General features: G+C 43.4%; 1 protein-coding gene across 1 annotated transcript; it reads right to left on the bottom strand.

Moving 5' to 3' along the window:
- On the bottom strand, nucleotides 1–12,801 carry LOC142585220 (testis-expressed protein 264-like). Its single transcript, XM_075695805.1, has 3 exons — nucleotides 12,266–12,801; nucleotides 9,529–9,750; nucleotides 1–5,784 (listed from the first exon to the last, which is right to left on the bottom strand). Exons 1-3 carry the CDS (start codon nucleotides 12,524–12,526, stop codon nucleotides 5,428–5,430), a joined length of 840 nt encoding a protein of 279 aa, XP_075551920.1. The 5' UTR covers nucleotides 12,527–12,801; the 3' UTR covers nucleotides 1–5,427.
- Nucleotides 12,802–15,865: the final 3,064 nt, after the last annotated feature.

The raw sequence follows: 15,865 nt of genomic DNA on the forward strand, positions 1-15,865 counted from the left end.
TCTGAAGTCTGCCACGATTTATTTCAACGCAAGAAAGAAAAAGAAAATGAGAATGTTAGGAACAATGCATCAAAGTGTCTGTCTAGACAAATTGTACAAAAAAAGGAAAGCACACGAAACAGTTTCCTTGCTTGGTCGAAGCGCTTCTTTGGCTACTGGTTTCACATGGCGTGCATCAGTTTTGCACACCAAGCTCAAACCCATGACACAGACATAACCCAGAACAGAGACCTCGGGGGCATGTTCTTTAAAGTCTGGAAATCAAGGGCTGCTGGAACAAGGCTAGTCCAGATGATGTCACTTCGGTACTACACTATTTGTAACGCAAGATGCAAGACGACTTTAGTGTGACTCACACAGTACAATCTGAACTGTTTGTTATCACATGCACAGTCACAGCCAAAATTGAGGTCCAAAGCAGGCTTTCACTGAATATGTGAAGCCGCACCGCTTTTTTTTCACTCCTCACACTGGCATTTCCATCTTGAACCAAGAAAAGAGGGGGGTGGGGTGATAGTAAATGCCTCCACTATTCTTCGATAACATCACTTGAGCCTTGATGGGGGCCCCTAATAAGGTCCGCTCATATCCAGACATCCCAAACAGGAACAATTAAAGTGATAATTGTTATACAATCTTTGTCATTCTTGTGCACCACAGTCTTCATCATGTCTTATGTACCAAGTAGTGCATTACAGAACTAGTGCACAATAAAACCTTAAGCGTCATTCAGCACTGTTCCCGAATGCAAAACAAGTGGACAGGTTGCCCGAAATCGATGCAACAGTTCAAGGGTCCATTCTAAGTTACTCTCAGAGTTTTTAAAACTGCAGCAACATAAAAGAATGCAGTTATATTGTTATGTGAATGAAGGACTAAGATTAAGAAGAGAAGAATATTAATGTCTCCTAAATGCTATGCATATGTAAGCATGTTTCATTTGGCCAGGTTTCAAGACCCTACTGACTCGTGCTGTGAAATGAGCAGCGCTGTATTTGAGAGGACACATGCATGTAAATGTGCGCCATAATGCAGTACTCTTGTAAGATGCGTATGCAACATTTCGAGCTGATCTGGGCATTACTGCAAAGGCTATCGATTACTAGCCAGTGGCTCAAAACTTACTTAGGCACTGTTTATCACAACACATAGTGCGCTCACTTTCCTGCTTTTTGACTTGGATTACCTCGAAAACAAAAATGAGGTTTCACGTTTAATGCCGTACTCTTGGTTGTACCAGAGCTGATAGGTATCCGTGGCAGCATTCCTCCTTTCGCCCAAGTCACGTAGCTCAGATAGTTATGCCAGATTAGCTCGAATGTGACGTCTATAGAAGGACCAAAGCAATGCAGCTTGGCACTGATCTGAGTGAGAGCTTCACTCAAAAACACTTTTTGTAGGAACTATGCGACCAACTTATTGAAAGAGGTGCTTTATGAATGAAACGCAACGAAATTCCAGAATAAATGACATAGAAGGAAAACCTCCCAAAAGCAACAGTTCGGAGACACAAGGTGAAATGCCACTTTGCTTCCATGTGGTTTTCAAACCATCAATCAACTCCCGAAAAGTACAAAGCGGGAACATGTAGCAAGTTAAACTTCTGAACTTTTTGGAAACAATCACTAGACTACACTCCTTGGCAGCGTGCAACTCGAGGCAACAAACATTTTTCAACATCAACATACTTTGCAGGAAGGAGTAACTGGGTATGGTTAAGAAAAAGTTAGTGGGATAAGTATGCAAAATGCTGTCTCAACAAGTGAAGCAGTTTCCAATATGGGTAAGTTATTTTTTTGTTGCTTGTCTTAGCAACAAGCTGAGAAACAATGGATGGTTACACGTTAGCAGTTAGAACAGTTGGGTGCACTAAACCAAGAGCTCAGATTCAGCCCTTGACAACAAAGGAGAATCATTTTAGTGGCAGACAGGGACAAGATGAACAAAATTCCAGCCCCACCTGCAAACGCTTCAAGACAATGTATATCTTGGTGCACTAAAAACTAACAATGATGAGATGCAATAACTAAGCTGTCAGAAGAGAAATAATTGCAAAAGGTCTTGCTAGGTGTTTGCAACTGGTAAGCACACATTACTCGAGATGCCCATTACCTAAAAAGTATGCGACTAGAAGCAAACTTTTTTTTTACCTCACATAACATAGCCAGATAAAACCTTAATTATAGAAGCTCTTGGAGAATCGTACAACTACCTCTGAAAGAAAACGTGGGCACACAAACAGCAGTCTCATTTTAAACAATTCAGCAATTCCGGCACTTTCATCAAGTAACCATTGTGCCAAGCACCTAATATGGAGCACGCTGTACACATAAAATGGTGAAAGTGGCACAAAGGGCAAGAAAAGTGTAAGTAGCTCCAGCAACAAATTCTTAATTACGATGTTTAACATTAACACAACCTTTTATTTGTTGTACAAAGTAAAAAAAATATGCCTTAATCTGTGTTCAAGCTTCATGTACAGAATGCAGAAAAGTGGCGGTGTGCATGCGATTCGTTAATCACACAAGCCCTCTCAACTCTCATGAAAAGCAAGAACTTATGTGAGAACAGCAGATGTATATATAGTAAAGCCTCGTTAATACGTGCCTGCATAATAAGTAATTATGGTTTAAATATAGTCATCAATTATCTGCCCTGTCGCTGTTGAACCTTGTGTGTTGGCTGACTTCTGAAGCCATAGTCTCTTAACGCACACCAAACAGTTAGAGCAAAGTATTTACTTCATTTTTCAGTGCGTACAAGTGTGGAATCGGCACAATGTCGTGTGCGCAAGCCATAGATAGTGAAATTGTGATGCACGGGCTGCTGTTGCCACCAAGAGTGATTTCAAAACATGGTAGCCATGACACGTTTCCTGCTCCCATCGCTTCTAGCGCTTCCACATAGTCATCCACGACGACGATGAGGATGATGGCCCTTTGGTATCTGGCACGGCTAGTGCATCGACTGTCATGAGAGCATTCATAGAGAAGTGGGGCCTGATGGAGAAACTGGCTTGCAGCGGCAAGTGAAAAAAAGATGTTCTGCTGCCTGCTTGCAAATAAAACTTGGCTGCATGGGTGTTTGAGTGAGAATGAACACATTTTCTTTTTTGCCGGTAAGTCTGCAACTGCTCGATCTGTCATTGCTGGTTAATTAGCACATCGTTTAGTGTGTACCCGATCCACATTCCCCACCATGTATTAACGAGGTTTTACTGTACTAGGAAAACCTTATGTTGTCTGAAAGCATTTTTTGAGCAGAAAAAAACTCTGCACACAACTACTATTCGCAGTATCTTGTGTTGCATCTGTGTTCTGTGTGGATCAGTGCGCCTTCGTTAAGGAATACTCTATTCTAGATCCTGTATACATAAGCTCCCAAAATGCTTGCTGCCCCTGCTTAATGTCACACAAACCACATACAGCATCATAGAAACCTTGCAAATTCCCAATAAAGCAAAACAAAACATGCTGCCAGTTTATTTCAGTGCTTCTTTTCGTCTTCCGCTTCTGTAGCGATTTGCTACAACTTGTCATGCTGGTACTTGCAGCACCGACCAGAACCTGCCAGTCATGTCAAAGTACTCTTGACAGCGCAGCTGCACAAAGCTTGGAAGGAAGACTCGGGGCCATTTCGAAAGTGCATTTGAACAGCAATGAATGAAGGCCCAACATAGTGGAAAGCAAGAGGGCACCAGGTCAGTGACAGCAACCAAGGCGGGCATAGCTTGCCAGCCCAGTAGAAAATCATGCTTCTACAACAAGCACACAACACTGCTTCGGTGACAAGGCGGCGGCACGCAGAACTGAACAAGACACAACAACATAACATCAATGCTTTCCTTAAAACGTCAAGCAAGGCAGTTGAGTAAGGGCGAAAAAAAAAATACTTTTGAAAAGTTGGCATCCACTGAAGCAAAATTAGGCTCAGATCACAGGGCCCACTCATTCACTTTTGCAGTTTACCTCAAAGGCTGGACTAGAGAGTAAAGTTGCACTGAATGTGCCACATTAATTAAAAAGTTCAGCCCCAGTCGGTTCCTAGCTACGTAAATTTATCCACCGCGATATCTATCTTGATTTATGGCCAATAATCCTGAACTCTGACAGTGCTGTAGAGAATCCAGAAGTAGCTTGAGTAAAAAGCACTGAGTTTGAGGGAGATAGAGGTGGACACTTACGCAGTCAAACTGAAGTTATCAGATGCATTTTCTTCCCTTTTTCTGTTTGCTTTCCAACGTCGCAACAACACGAGAAATGGGGCATTCCAAAGATGAAAAGCTTGTCTTATTCCATCACCAGAAGCACCCTGTCCTCACTGCAGAAGAATTCTCTAGCTGCGAGGCTTTTGTTCACTGCTGAATTCTGTTTGGAGGCACCTTAAGCTTCTCTGGAAGCAAGATGTGATGTGCCAGCAAGGGATGTACCTCTTAACCTTGCAAGGGGGAAGAAGCTAGCATGCAGGTTCAAGAAAAAGCAGAAATGACGTAGGACCTACTTTTGATATCCTTTTTGACCACTGTCAACACGTTCATTTCGTGCTGCCAATTTCGACCAAATAATCACCGTGCACTTACCACTGAAAGCCGGTATCCCACGGTAAGCATTTTGGAGACAATAGCAGTGCTCCAATTGCACAGTGCAAAATTGACGCGCCAATGACTGATGGCACCATGCCCAATATACATGGGAAGAGCAGGAACAACATTGTACTGGCGATGCGAACACTGTTAAATGATCTACTACCTCATTTTGGATCCTATGCATGCCTGGACCAGACTACTAAATGTCTACTGAGGAAAACCCTGCATGAGTAATTTCAGAAGGGACAGAAACAAGTGCAGTCCATAGGTATCTCGGACCATACAAACTAGACATCAGTACTATGTGCTGCTTGCACATTTTCCCACGGAGTACTAGCCTGAAAGAACATTTTCCCACGGAGTACTAGCCTGAAAGAACTTCCAAATTTCCACTTTGCAATATGGAGGTGAACAGCATCGCACGACACTGCATGCTAGTTATCGTGTGACAGACGGTTGGCTATTCCGACAGCACATAACACAATATTGCTGAATATCGATTAGCAGATCCTGCAGTAATCTAAGCCAATGACTGCTGCTGCAAGCTCAGATGGTTGCGAAAACTATCGAACAGGCATGGTTTGTGGCAACCTTCTGCACTGCTCCAGAGTCCCTTTGACGCTCCTCCAATAGAGCAGGTAACGCTCCTTCAAAACAACTATAACTGCATGCACACCTCCTCAAAACAACTCCAGGTTTAACCACCGAGATGAAGGAGAGAGAGAGAGAGAGGTGGCAGCATTGTGCGCTTGTGGAAGAGCATGTTGTGTACATCCCACGTGCAACACCGGGGAAGAATAATTGGGAGGGGAGGACATGGTGAGGACAGAGAGGAGCAGCGCCTAGTTGGATGCCGTCTCGAGGCGCAGCTCTTCGAAGGAAGATGTGGTGCTGCTGCGCGAGCCACGCTCGTGGTCACTTTCCTCAGTGTTTCCATTGCCACCATTGCCATTGCTCGCCACAGGTTGGCTGGTGGGCGGTGATGGCAGCTCTTCCTCCTCTTCATCCTCGTCCTCCCCATCCTCGGCATGATCCTCTTCAGAGGCAGTGGTGGTGCCGGGGTCCGAAGTAGCACCCTCCTCAGGGTCTTCAGTCGCTTCCTCAACGTAGAACTCGTCTTGCTTTGCAAGTGGGCAGACAAACAGCACGCGCTCACCCTCGTAGATTTCGATCATAGGCCGTGCGCACAGCAGTTTCTCCTGCGTGGCAACAATTACGAAGCAATAAGTAAAACTGGGTACTGTGACCCTCATTTACTCAGTTTCTAACATCTTCACTCTTTTTTTTGTTTAAGGGAAAACAGGTAGCTCGAGAAGCACACTTGTAGCACTTTTCTCTAGAGTTATGCAAGCTAACAAAGCATGCTGACAGCACACAGAATTTATAACTTGATAGTACACACGAAAGTTTACTGACTTCTTACGTGAAGTGACATCGAAATTCTTGAAGTAATGCCACTGTTTCAATAACAAAAAATGGAAACTATCAGCTTTCTTCATTAACAAGTTCACTGCGATGTGGATCACAGGTGGGTCATGGCAGTTATTTCCACTGTGTGGCTGTGCAGGGCTTTTCTGCAGTGCACAAGCAATGTCCTCTCTAGAAATTGATGGAGAAAAAAAAATTGTTGCTTCTTTTTCGACACATTGTGGTGCTATTCTGTGCATGTTGAGGCAGTCGCATGTGGGTCACGACGTACCAGAGAAATATGACAAGTGACCCACACTGCATCACGCACAGGAATCGGGACTTCAAAAAGTGAATGTCGCAGTGAATGTGTTAGAACATTGTTATAATCAGTCTAAGCGTAAACACAGATTCTTTCACTACAGCCATCAGACTTAGGATCACATGGCTTTTGACACATGCTATGGTGCTTTCATCATGTCCCCCTCCTCCAAATATCAGAGTTGGCTCAAGGACAAGGCTAGCCATTGCAGCAATTTCTGTCCTCATGCCTGCAAACTATGTCAGAGACAAATGAGGACAGAGTGAGGAAAAAATAAATACATGTGCACACAAAACATACCCCACTGCACTGCTGGTGCAAATAAAATTAATGACATTAAATAAGTGCCAACAGTACTACATGAACAAATGTGGCAATACATGTATAAAATAAGTATGGGAACCTCTTCTATTTTAATAGCTTCATTTATGACTGGTTCTGGCACACCATACTACCATCCCCTGTAATTCAAATCAATGCAAATGAATAAATTGAATGCTAGGTTAAAGAGACATGTTCCTGAATTTTGCACTGAATTCACAGCGTCAGTGCTACAAGAGTGACATCACAGATTTCAAAATCTTTAAAAAATTGCTTTGTTGACTCTGGTTGCGTTGAAAGGCAACGCAGTCTTTCAATGAAAAATAATTAACTATACTCCGTTCCATACATAGCAGTCAACGCTGCAGAACCTACGCAGGAAGTTCAGTCAAGGAAAGTTATCACTCTGCGTGTTCCGTCCATGCTTCGCTGTGCGCCAATGGCATTCACTCGCGCGAGCAAGCCCGCAAGGCTCCTCGCGATGGGTTGCAAATAAAAAACCCAGAAAGAACAATAAAAATGATCTAAAACAACGCATTAGCAGCTGTATACCACAGTGTGTTTGATTCTAAGGATTAAAACTTGTATCATTCAGTACTGAGCCCATATAAAAAACAGTTGCGCAGAATTTCGGTCAAAAAACATCAAACTATATCTAAGTCGAAGGAAGCCACAGCAAGAAGTCTCTCTAGCCGGCACAGCGTTGACTGCTATGTATGAAATGGAGTATAGACCCACGTAGACAATGTAAAAATCCGAAACACCATGGTGTGCTGGTGCCGACGCTTCAGTGCAGTGGCATCACCAATGTTTTGTTTTTGGATTTCTTCTGGCTTCCCAAGACCCTGCACAGTCAGAGTAGCCATTTCACAACTGCAGAGGTGCAATTTATTACTAATATTTTTTTTTTCATTCATTCATTCATTCATTTTTTTATACCGTCAGCCCTCATCGGGCTATTACAGGAGTGGAGAATAAAAACAACAAAAAGAAACATAGAATGCGTCCGAACTACAAGCTTTGACTCACAAAGCTTGTCTTGGAATGAAAAAGACGTATGAAATACAACATACAAGGGAAAGTAATAAAGAAACCATTCACAATTTGGCACAGCAACATCATAGACACAATAAGAGTCACACATGTAAAAGTAAATGCATACATATTGGGTAATTCACAATGTGTTTTTACAAAAAGTTGTGCTTTTAAGACTTTCCAAACAGGTAGTTAAGCACATCGAGGTTACAAGAGAGTCGGGTAACAAATGCCAGTCTTTTGTCACCCTAGGAAAGAAACTGAACTTGAAGCAATCATTGCGGGTGAGTGGAGGAGGAATACACATACTATGACGATGCCTTGTTGACGTATTCATAGGAAGCTCAAAATAATTATCTGGTTTAATATCTACTTGATTGTGAATAACTTCGAAGAGGAATTTTAATCTGTTGTATTTAGTTCTGAGCTCAAGTGGTGCTAGATCAGCTAATTGACATAACTCTGTTGGAGAATGCATGCGACAATATTTATTAAATATAAACCTGGCAGCTAGCCTCTGTATTCGGTCAAGTTCAGAACAGTTAGTTATGGTGTGTGGGTCCCAAATGATTTTAGCATATTCAATAATTGGTCTAACTAGAGTTTTGTAAGCAAGACATTTAATTTCAGGGGTTCCCCGATTGAGGCGGAACCTCAACTTTTTGAGGCAGAACCTCAACCCGAACCTTTTTGTAAAAAAAAAAAAGAACGGAAATCCTTGCATCTGAGAGCAGATGGCACTATGTGGTTATACGCACAAGAAACTGGGCACTCAGTCCACATTTCAACTACAGTTTTCAATTTAAAATCGCAGCCTCTAAGCTCCTACCAACGACAGTGACTGCCATTTCGGCCTGGCTGTGTGAAATCAGAAATTAAGGGGCCGCCACTGTTTCGTCTGCCTTGAAACACTGCCAGACCACATCAGACGTTCTGCTTTGCACACTATGGAACCCAATGGCGCAGCAAGGTTGTTGCTGTTGAACTCTTGTGCCCGCAATTCCTTCACTCATGTGACAACAAGCAGCAGGAAACTCCCGAGACACGCGCGCATAATAAACAAAGCAACTTATGACTGATATGACATTATTCCAGCTCCTGTAATCACTTCTGCTGCTTTTTGTACACAAAAGCATAGCCTTTGAGATCGACCTTTGTTACCTGAGGAACTAGGTTCTGGGTCTTTCGATTCATTTCATTACCACTCAGTATTACCAGACTGCTGTACGGTTGAACTGAGACATTGAAAAAATTAAAACAAATCTTCTACAGCGTTCAATGCATTCAATGTTGCCAGCTTGATGTGGAATACATACAGTTTAATATGCTATGCAAAGTTGAAGCTAGAATATTTGGTGTCACGGCCCCTTTAAACTAATATAGCTAAGACTAAACCAAGGGACAAAAAAAGCAAGAGACTTGCTGCTGGTAAGAGCTTACCATCAAAGTTGTGGGTTTGGCTCCCAATGGTGGCAAAGTTATCTATTCTTTCGCTAATATTTTCCTTCTCCTTTATTAAGAATATGAAATTTATAGTAAATACAATCATATTTCATTAGTTCCATAATTTTATAGAAGGGTTATTTTTCACACGCTTTTCTTGTCTCTGTCTGTCAGCTTCCTATCAGCACATACAGCTGCAAACATACTTAACTCGACAAATGAGACATTATAGTGGCTTAAGTTTAAGAAACGGGGACTGCAAGCAGCGAACATTTAATGCTTTGGAAGGAAAACATATGAAGCTAGCACCATTCAAGGCAGTACAATACTACCATAATGGGGCTATGTAATCACATTAATCGGCTAAAGACAGCAAAGACATTAAAGAGAATGTAATTTCATATGCCCTGCATACCTTGATGTACTCTCTGAGCTTTGGGTAGACTCGGGCCATGGCAATCATCACGGAGACAGAGCCACGGAATGGGAACACAGTGGTGACGGCATGATCCACAGCTGGAAAGCTGGCAGTCTTGAAGCCCTCAGCTTCCAGTTGCTCCTTCACCTCCTTCGTGGCTGGTCGTTCGGTGTCATTGAGCACCACACCCACAAGGTAGCGCAGACGCGGCACTTCCACCTGAAGGTGTTGAGCAATGACCTTTACAGAAAGCACACTATACACCCCTCCTGTCATGTGCTAGCAAAACAACTTTGTAGCAGCCAGGCATCAGGTAAGTAGTGAAACAAAGCATGAAACTTGCGATTCCATATCACAATGTATTAGGTTTTCAAATGTAGTTGGCAGGTGACAGATGGTTGGAGCATCTTTCAGTATACCCTTTGGGCCTACATAGAGACCGCAAGAAATCATAAATATACAGGGTGCTTCATATGTTTGGAGCACATTTTTTTACAGCACAATGCGTCTGTTCAAAGCTCCAGAAGGTCACTGACAGACTTCTAGGCAGCTGTTGTGGCAAGAAGGGGTACTTCCGAGTGATTTTCACTCTGATTAATTTCATAATTGAGTGTGTTTAACCAACTAACACAACACACAGGCTACAGGAGATGTAACAGTGAAGGCTTTCATATTATTTCTGACCACCTAGGGTTCTTTTAACATGCACCCGGTAGATTGGTAGAGGAGTGTTTTTTTTTTTATTGTTTTAATAAAAACGTGGCTGCTACAGCTTCAAATTGAAACCACAGACTAGTGCGCAGCAGCAGAACTCCCATTCCATCCCCAGCCACATCAACAATAGTTAAATATGGCAGGGCTTTCTTTACCTGAACTTATGAGATAAATAGTGTTGGAAACATAGCTAATTGTATACATTGCAAATAATAAGCAACAAACATGAAGAAAGACACTTCTGAAACCTCTTAAGAATATGCAGACATACAACTATTATTACCCATCATTTGATGCACTCTGTGAGCAACCACAAGTATAAGATTGAGGCGAGCTGGAGCAACATAACATGGTAAGCGTTCTGACCACCCTCTGACACAACACGCAGTGCTTGTTCAGAGTGGATATTGAAAAAGTACCTGGAAGAATATTTGAAATGGTCACAAACACAGATATGTCAGTGTGTATGTTGTGTAATTTCACAGATTGGGCTCTCTTCATCACATCAACTGTATTTTTTAGCTTCTAACAAAAAGAGGTACTTCTTACACACAAAATCTGTTTGCATTGTATTTAAATATATTAAGAGGAAACTTGCAAAACACTTTCGAAAATCTGGTTTGTAATAGTAGTGTAGACACCTTCATTGTAATAAGTCAGCTTTTCAGTAGTTATGGACAAGAGCAACACATAGGCAAACAGAGGAGCATTAAGAATACAGGGTTAACACAGTGTTAGCTGCAAGTTTTTCTGTTTATGACGAGCGAATGAAGCCCTGATATGGAAGTGACAGAAGACAGCTCATGGGTAGTGCGTAACAAAGGATCTGCACACAAAAATTTATAAAGTTGCAGTCATAGACGTATTTGTAAGCTGTCCATAGCTATAAGACATTGAAATGGCACACGACAGCGTGACAGGGACAGAACAACATTTCGGCACACAATGAAGTACACTTAATTAAATACAAGAAAGGCATTGGTTAAAAAGTTATTTGCGAGTATTTTGCTATCTTTTCCACTTCATCACTGCATGTTAAAGGTGACGGTTACCTATTTATGTGTGCTTTCCTTTTATAGCCTGTGACCAAGAGATCATTCTCTGTACTGTACGAAACTTCACGACACTTGTCAATTTTGATATATGCCTCATTTGATATCTTGCACAAAATTCCCTTAATGGTAGCTCGAACGAAATACGAAATAGCAAGGAATCAAATAGGCAAATCATGCACCTACCAATTGCTGACAATAAATTTTCAATCATATTACGCCATGGCATTCATTTCAACAGTCTTGCTCACACATGTCTCACTTAGTCTGGTACAGATCAGCGTCAACACTTCATAATCAAAGCCTCTTGTATACGGCTAAGTGCGCAACGCCCACTGCGCCATAACTTCAGCGATGCTAGCGCTTGGGCAATGAATATCTTGAACGTGCTTTATAGCTTCAGACACCACGTGGAGCTACTGCGGAGGAGATGACAGCTAGCGTGATGTAACGATTGCATTGTCTGTCGCACTCGCGGCTAAATAAAAGTAGTGCTTTTCTGAGCAACAATGCGAATACGGCGCACTGTAAACAAACACTAAGGGAGTCTAAGGAAGTGCCGCCGTGAAAGGAAAGCGAAAGGTAATAAGCGGGCGCCAATAGGTGGAAGATGGTGTCCGCAGTGAGCAGAGAGGGTTCGGAATGCCACATCTTCCGCCATAAGCGGAGCATGACTCAACTCCGTAGTAGATAAATGGCGACAGCAAGTCTTCACAAGCCTCAGATAAGTGCGTTGATAACGAGGTCTTTAGATCTCAAGGCCGGCAAAACGCTATACAAACTGGCATCCGACACAAGCAACAAAGTTTTGTCTCGCTCCCACCGCAAATGCGCGATCAGTGCGGTTTAAATCTAACTTTCGTCTACCAAAAGCGGGGTGAACGGGGCGCGCCGTAGCAATCTTTGGTTCCGCAATTTCCGGCGCGGGTGAATAACCGCAGAAGTAGCCTGTGGTGGCGCCGACTTACCTCGCTCGGGTCGTCGTAGTAGACGCCGATGCATTTTAGGGTGGGTGCGATGCTGTGGGCTTCGGTGAATAGAGCACCCGAATTTTTGTACGAGCCCCGAGAGAACTTGTACGCTACCTTCAACTCATTGAAGGGCGGCTTCTCGGCCTTAATGTCTATCGGCGCGAACAGGCCAGAGTAACCGAGAAAGCCGAGCAGCGTCAACAAGAGAAGAATAAGAACAACGATGATTCCCAACAGCAACGCAACATCAGTCTCCATCTTGAGCTGAGCAGACGGTGCAAGATGGTACCGGAAGTAATGCGCTGTTTGCTTCCGTCAGAGCACGGAACGTCAGTCGTCTTTCCTAGTCGGTTTCACGCACTTGTGGCGCTTCCGAAGAACAACTTAGCAATACGGAAGGCTACGCTCCCAGCCGCGTCATTGCGGCAATCTTCCTGTCCTTCGCAAACCTCTCCTCGTGCCTTCAACTGTTGCTTTCCTCCGCAGCACGTAAGCGATGCAAAACACCTCAAAATACGAGAGAAGTTACCCAACATAGAGATATGCGCGAGACCAGAGGTAAGAATCAAAATATGGAAGCAAAGGGGGCGCTTACATACAACCTACTTCAAGAAGTAGTAATCAAGTTAAATAAACTTTTGAATGCTTTTACTTTGATTGGACCGCAAAGAGATACGACAAACCTTATCTGTCTCTGTGTTACAATTAAAGCGCCAGCTTCCTGCTTATGGCGTGCCCAACTAGCAATTCATTCCTTTTTATTTATGCGCAATAAATTGCGCCTAGATGAATAATTAAAGTGCATCTTATATGACGTATAAAGCCTATAAAGTGGATAAAACATGGAACAAGGGAAAAAGCTGAGGAGAGCACGGATCAAATAACGTGTTAAAGGTTACTAGCTTAGTGTTCCTGTATATGCTCCCGATACCTCGCCGCGCACGCAGCGAGTATGCGGCCCGCCTCTGTGCCGCCACCGCGGCGCTGCTGTTGAAGTTTGCGCCAAGGAAGCGCGTGGTCTGCTACAGGCGCGTAGCGTTCCGTTGTGCTTTCGCACGGCGCTTAACTGAAGGCATTGCTCATGCCTCACGACATCATTATCTGCGCCTGACAAGTTTTAGGAGTTAGCCAACGTATGCGTACAAACGATCAGTGATTTAGAAAAAAGTGGGCATTGGCGATTACATTTAGTTTTCGGCAGAATAGTCGCTTTCGTGCGTGTGCACTTCGCGCTTTTGGTTTTTAATGCGTTTAAACGTTTTGGTGAATGCGACACCAAGGCGAATCCGGTGCACCATGCTCGTGTGGCTTCTTTTGAGCTTGTGAGGCATACGAAATTTCATTTCTTGCTCCCATTTGTGTAATCGCTTGTGTCGTCGATCTGGTTGGGTCCACTGTTCTAACGTAGAGTTGCGGTTTACGCGACGAAGTAGGGCGTTTTTGTCTGTACGTGAGAACGGGATGCGTACTTCCCAAGCATTATCTAAAGCATTACCGTTATAGACATATGCTATAGGATATATGCGTACTTCACAAGCATTATCTAAAGCATTACCGTTATAGACATATGATAGGTGCCAGTGATAGTAGCCCAAACTGTGAATGCTGTGAAGTGCCAAAAACACTTGAACATATATTTCGTGTGTGTCCCGCCTACGCGCGAGAACGAGAGCAACTTGTCTCTTCCATTGCAAAGATCCATGAGAGACTGTTATCGGACGAGTTTCAATTAGGTCCTTGGCCTAATGCAAACAGCGGAGCCCTGGTAACAAGAGCCGCTATATCTTTTCTCCAAGCCGCTGGGCTGGACGCACGGCTTTAGAGAGGCCACAACTATGTGAATGTGTATATACGCAGTTCTTCCTTATGCCATCACCATTCATCAGCCCTTTCCCTCCCCGTCCCTCTTCCCAAGTGTAGAGTAGCAGGTCAAAGCAAGTTATAGCTCAGGCCGACCTCTCTGCCTTACTGTAAATAAATTTCTCTCTCTCTCTCTCTCTAAATGTTTTAAACCTGCTGTAGAAAACTACGTTGTCGATTATATAGCGCATGAATCAACGTTTATTAATCAAAACACCTATAAACAATGTTATAAATCGTGTGAATCTAATTGATCGCCTGTGCATTTCCGCGCTGGCATTTCATACCTTCCGCATCTGTATGGCGAAATGAGGAGTTTACTTCGCACTTCCGCTTGAAAGGTGACGCTACCTCTCCGTATCAATCACACTGATCGCGAATAATTTTTATTCCTGTTTTCTGAACGCGACATAGCGCGTCAGGATTTACAAAAATTGAAACAACAAAGCTTGAACATTTCCCCCGATTTTATTAAGGACGAGATACACCCTTCAGGGTCGTCTAGAGAGGTTCCATAAAGCGACTCCTTAGTTTTAAAAGCACATATAGAGGGCTACATTATAAATGGGTATCATGCTGACATTGCTCTGCTACTTCTGGTAAAGTGTTATAAAATAAGAACATTACAAAGATGTTCTTAGTGGACTTGTACTAGCTTATTATAGTTTATTAAAACTTTTCACACACTTTCAGAGACCTTCCTTTTCACTTCATTTACCATTCACACGAGCTTTGTTTTTTGTTTTTTTACGTTCCCTCCGAGCTCTATTGGCACTGTTCTCCTGGCTCTTCTTTCGGAAAAAGAAAGTGCATTCGTGTGACCAAATAGAAGTGTACAATCTGTGCTGTAAAATCACAGCTATGCTCTGGGCAACCGATACAGTTTTTCCCTGTCTTGGCAAGTAAAGCCCCTTAAACTTCGTAAAGTAGTGCCACGCTTTGAAGAATGCCTCCTCTTCCTCGCGCGCTCTGGCCGAGGCCGACGCCGCGTCGCTATTGGCCTAATAGCATCACGTGGGCCCTCGCGCCGTGCATCAGCGCCATTTTTGCTCGAGAAGCGTCTATACGGATTGGCGAGGAGCGCATGTTGGCGCCGTTGCTACGCTCGAGCAGTGTAGGCGGCGCCACGGTCGAGGAGGGAGCGCGAAAGAGAGGAAAAACGAGGAGTGAAGGCGGAGGAGGAGAGTGTCGCTACTTTACGAAATTTAAGGAGTTTTGTTGTCAATGGCATCTGGAACACTCTAGAAAAGGTTCCCAAAGGCTTCTTTTTCTGACGCTTGCACAATGGTCTCTTCTATGCTTTGTCATGCAGCTAAACAGTTCCTTTGAAGGGCAAACAAGGCTGCCAGTCACAAACTCGCGTTCAATCACAAGCATTGCTTCAGGAGGTAGAGTGTCTTGTGAAGCCATATATCCCTGTTGCACTTCATGCTGGAGGTCAAGTTCATCATTTTATGTGATTTTAAGTGATCGCCATATCCATGGGCAACGTCGGCACCAGTTTTCCGCGGGCAGATACTACGTAGCTCACGTCTTTGCGAACTACGACACTCTTCAATATTGTGTATATACCTTTCCCTCCATTCCTGCCTCGTAAAAAAACTATCTGTGATTGCTGTCCATTTAGTCTTCAAGAGCTGCCGACATCCACTGTCGAGGCAACCGCAAAGACGCGCTTTTCTCCACCAACTCATTGACATTCAAACAGCTGATTTACACGGGCTGCAGTTGCTCTTG

Source organism: Dermacentor variabilis, chromosome 6 (genome assembly GCF_050947875.1).
Source record: "Dermacentor variabilis isolate Ectoservices chromosome 6, ASM5094787v1, whole genome shotgun sequence".
In the NCBI taxonomy this organism is placed as follows: domain Eukaryota; kingdom Metazoa; phylum Arthropoda; class Arachnida; order Ixodida; family Ixodidae; genus Dermacentor; species Dermacentor variabilis.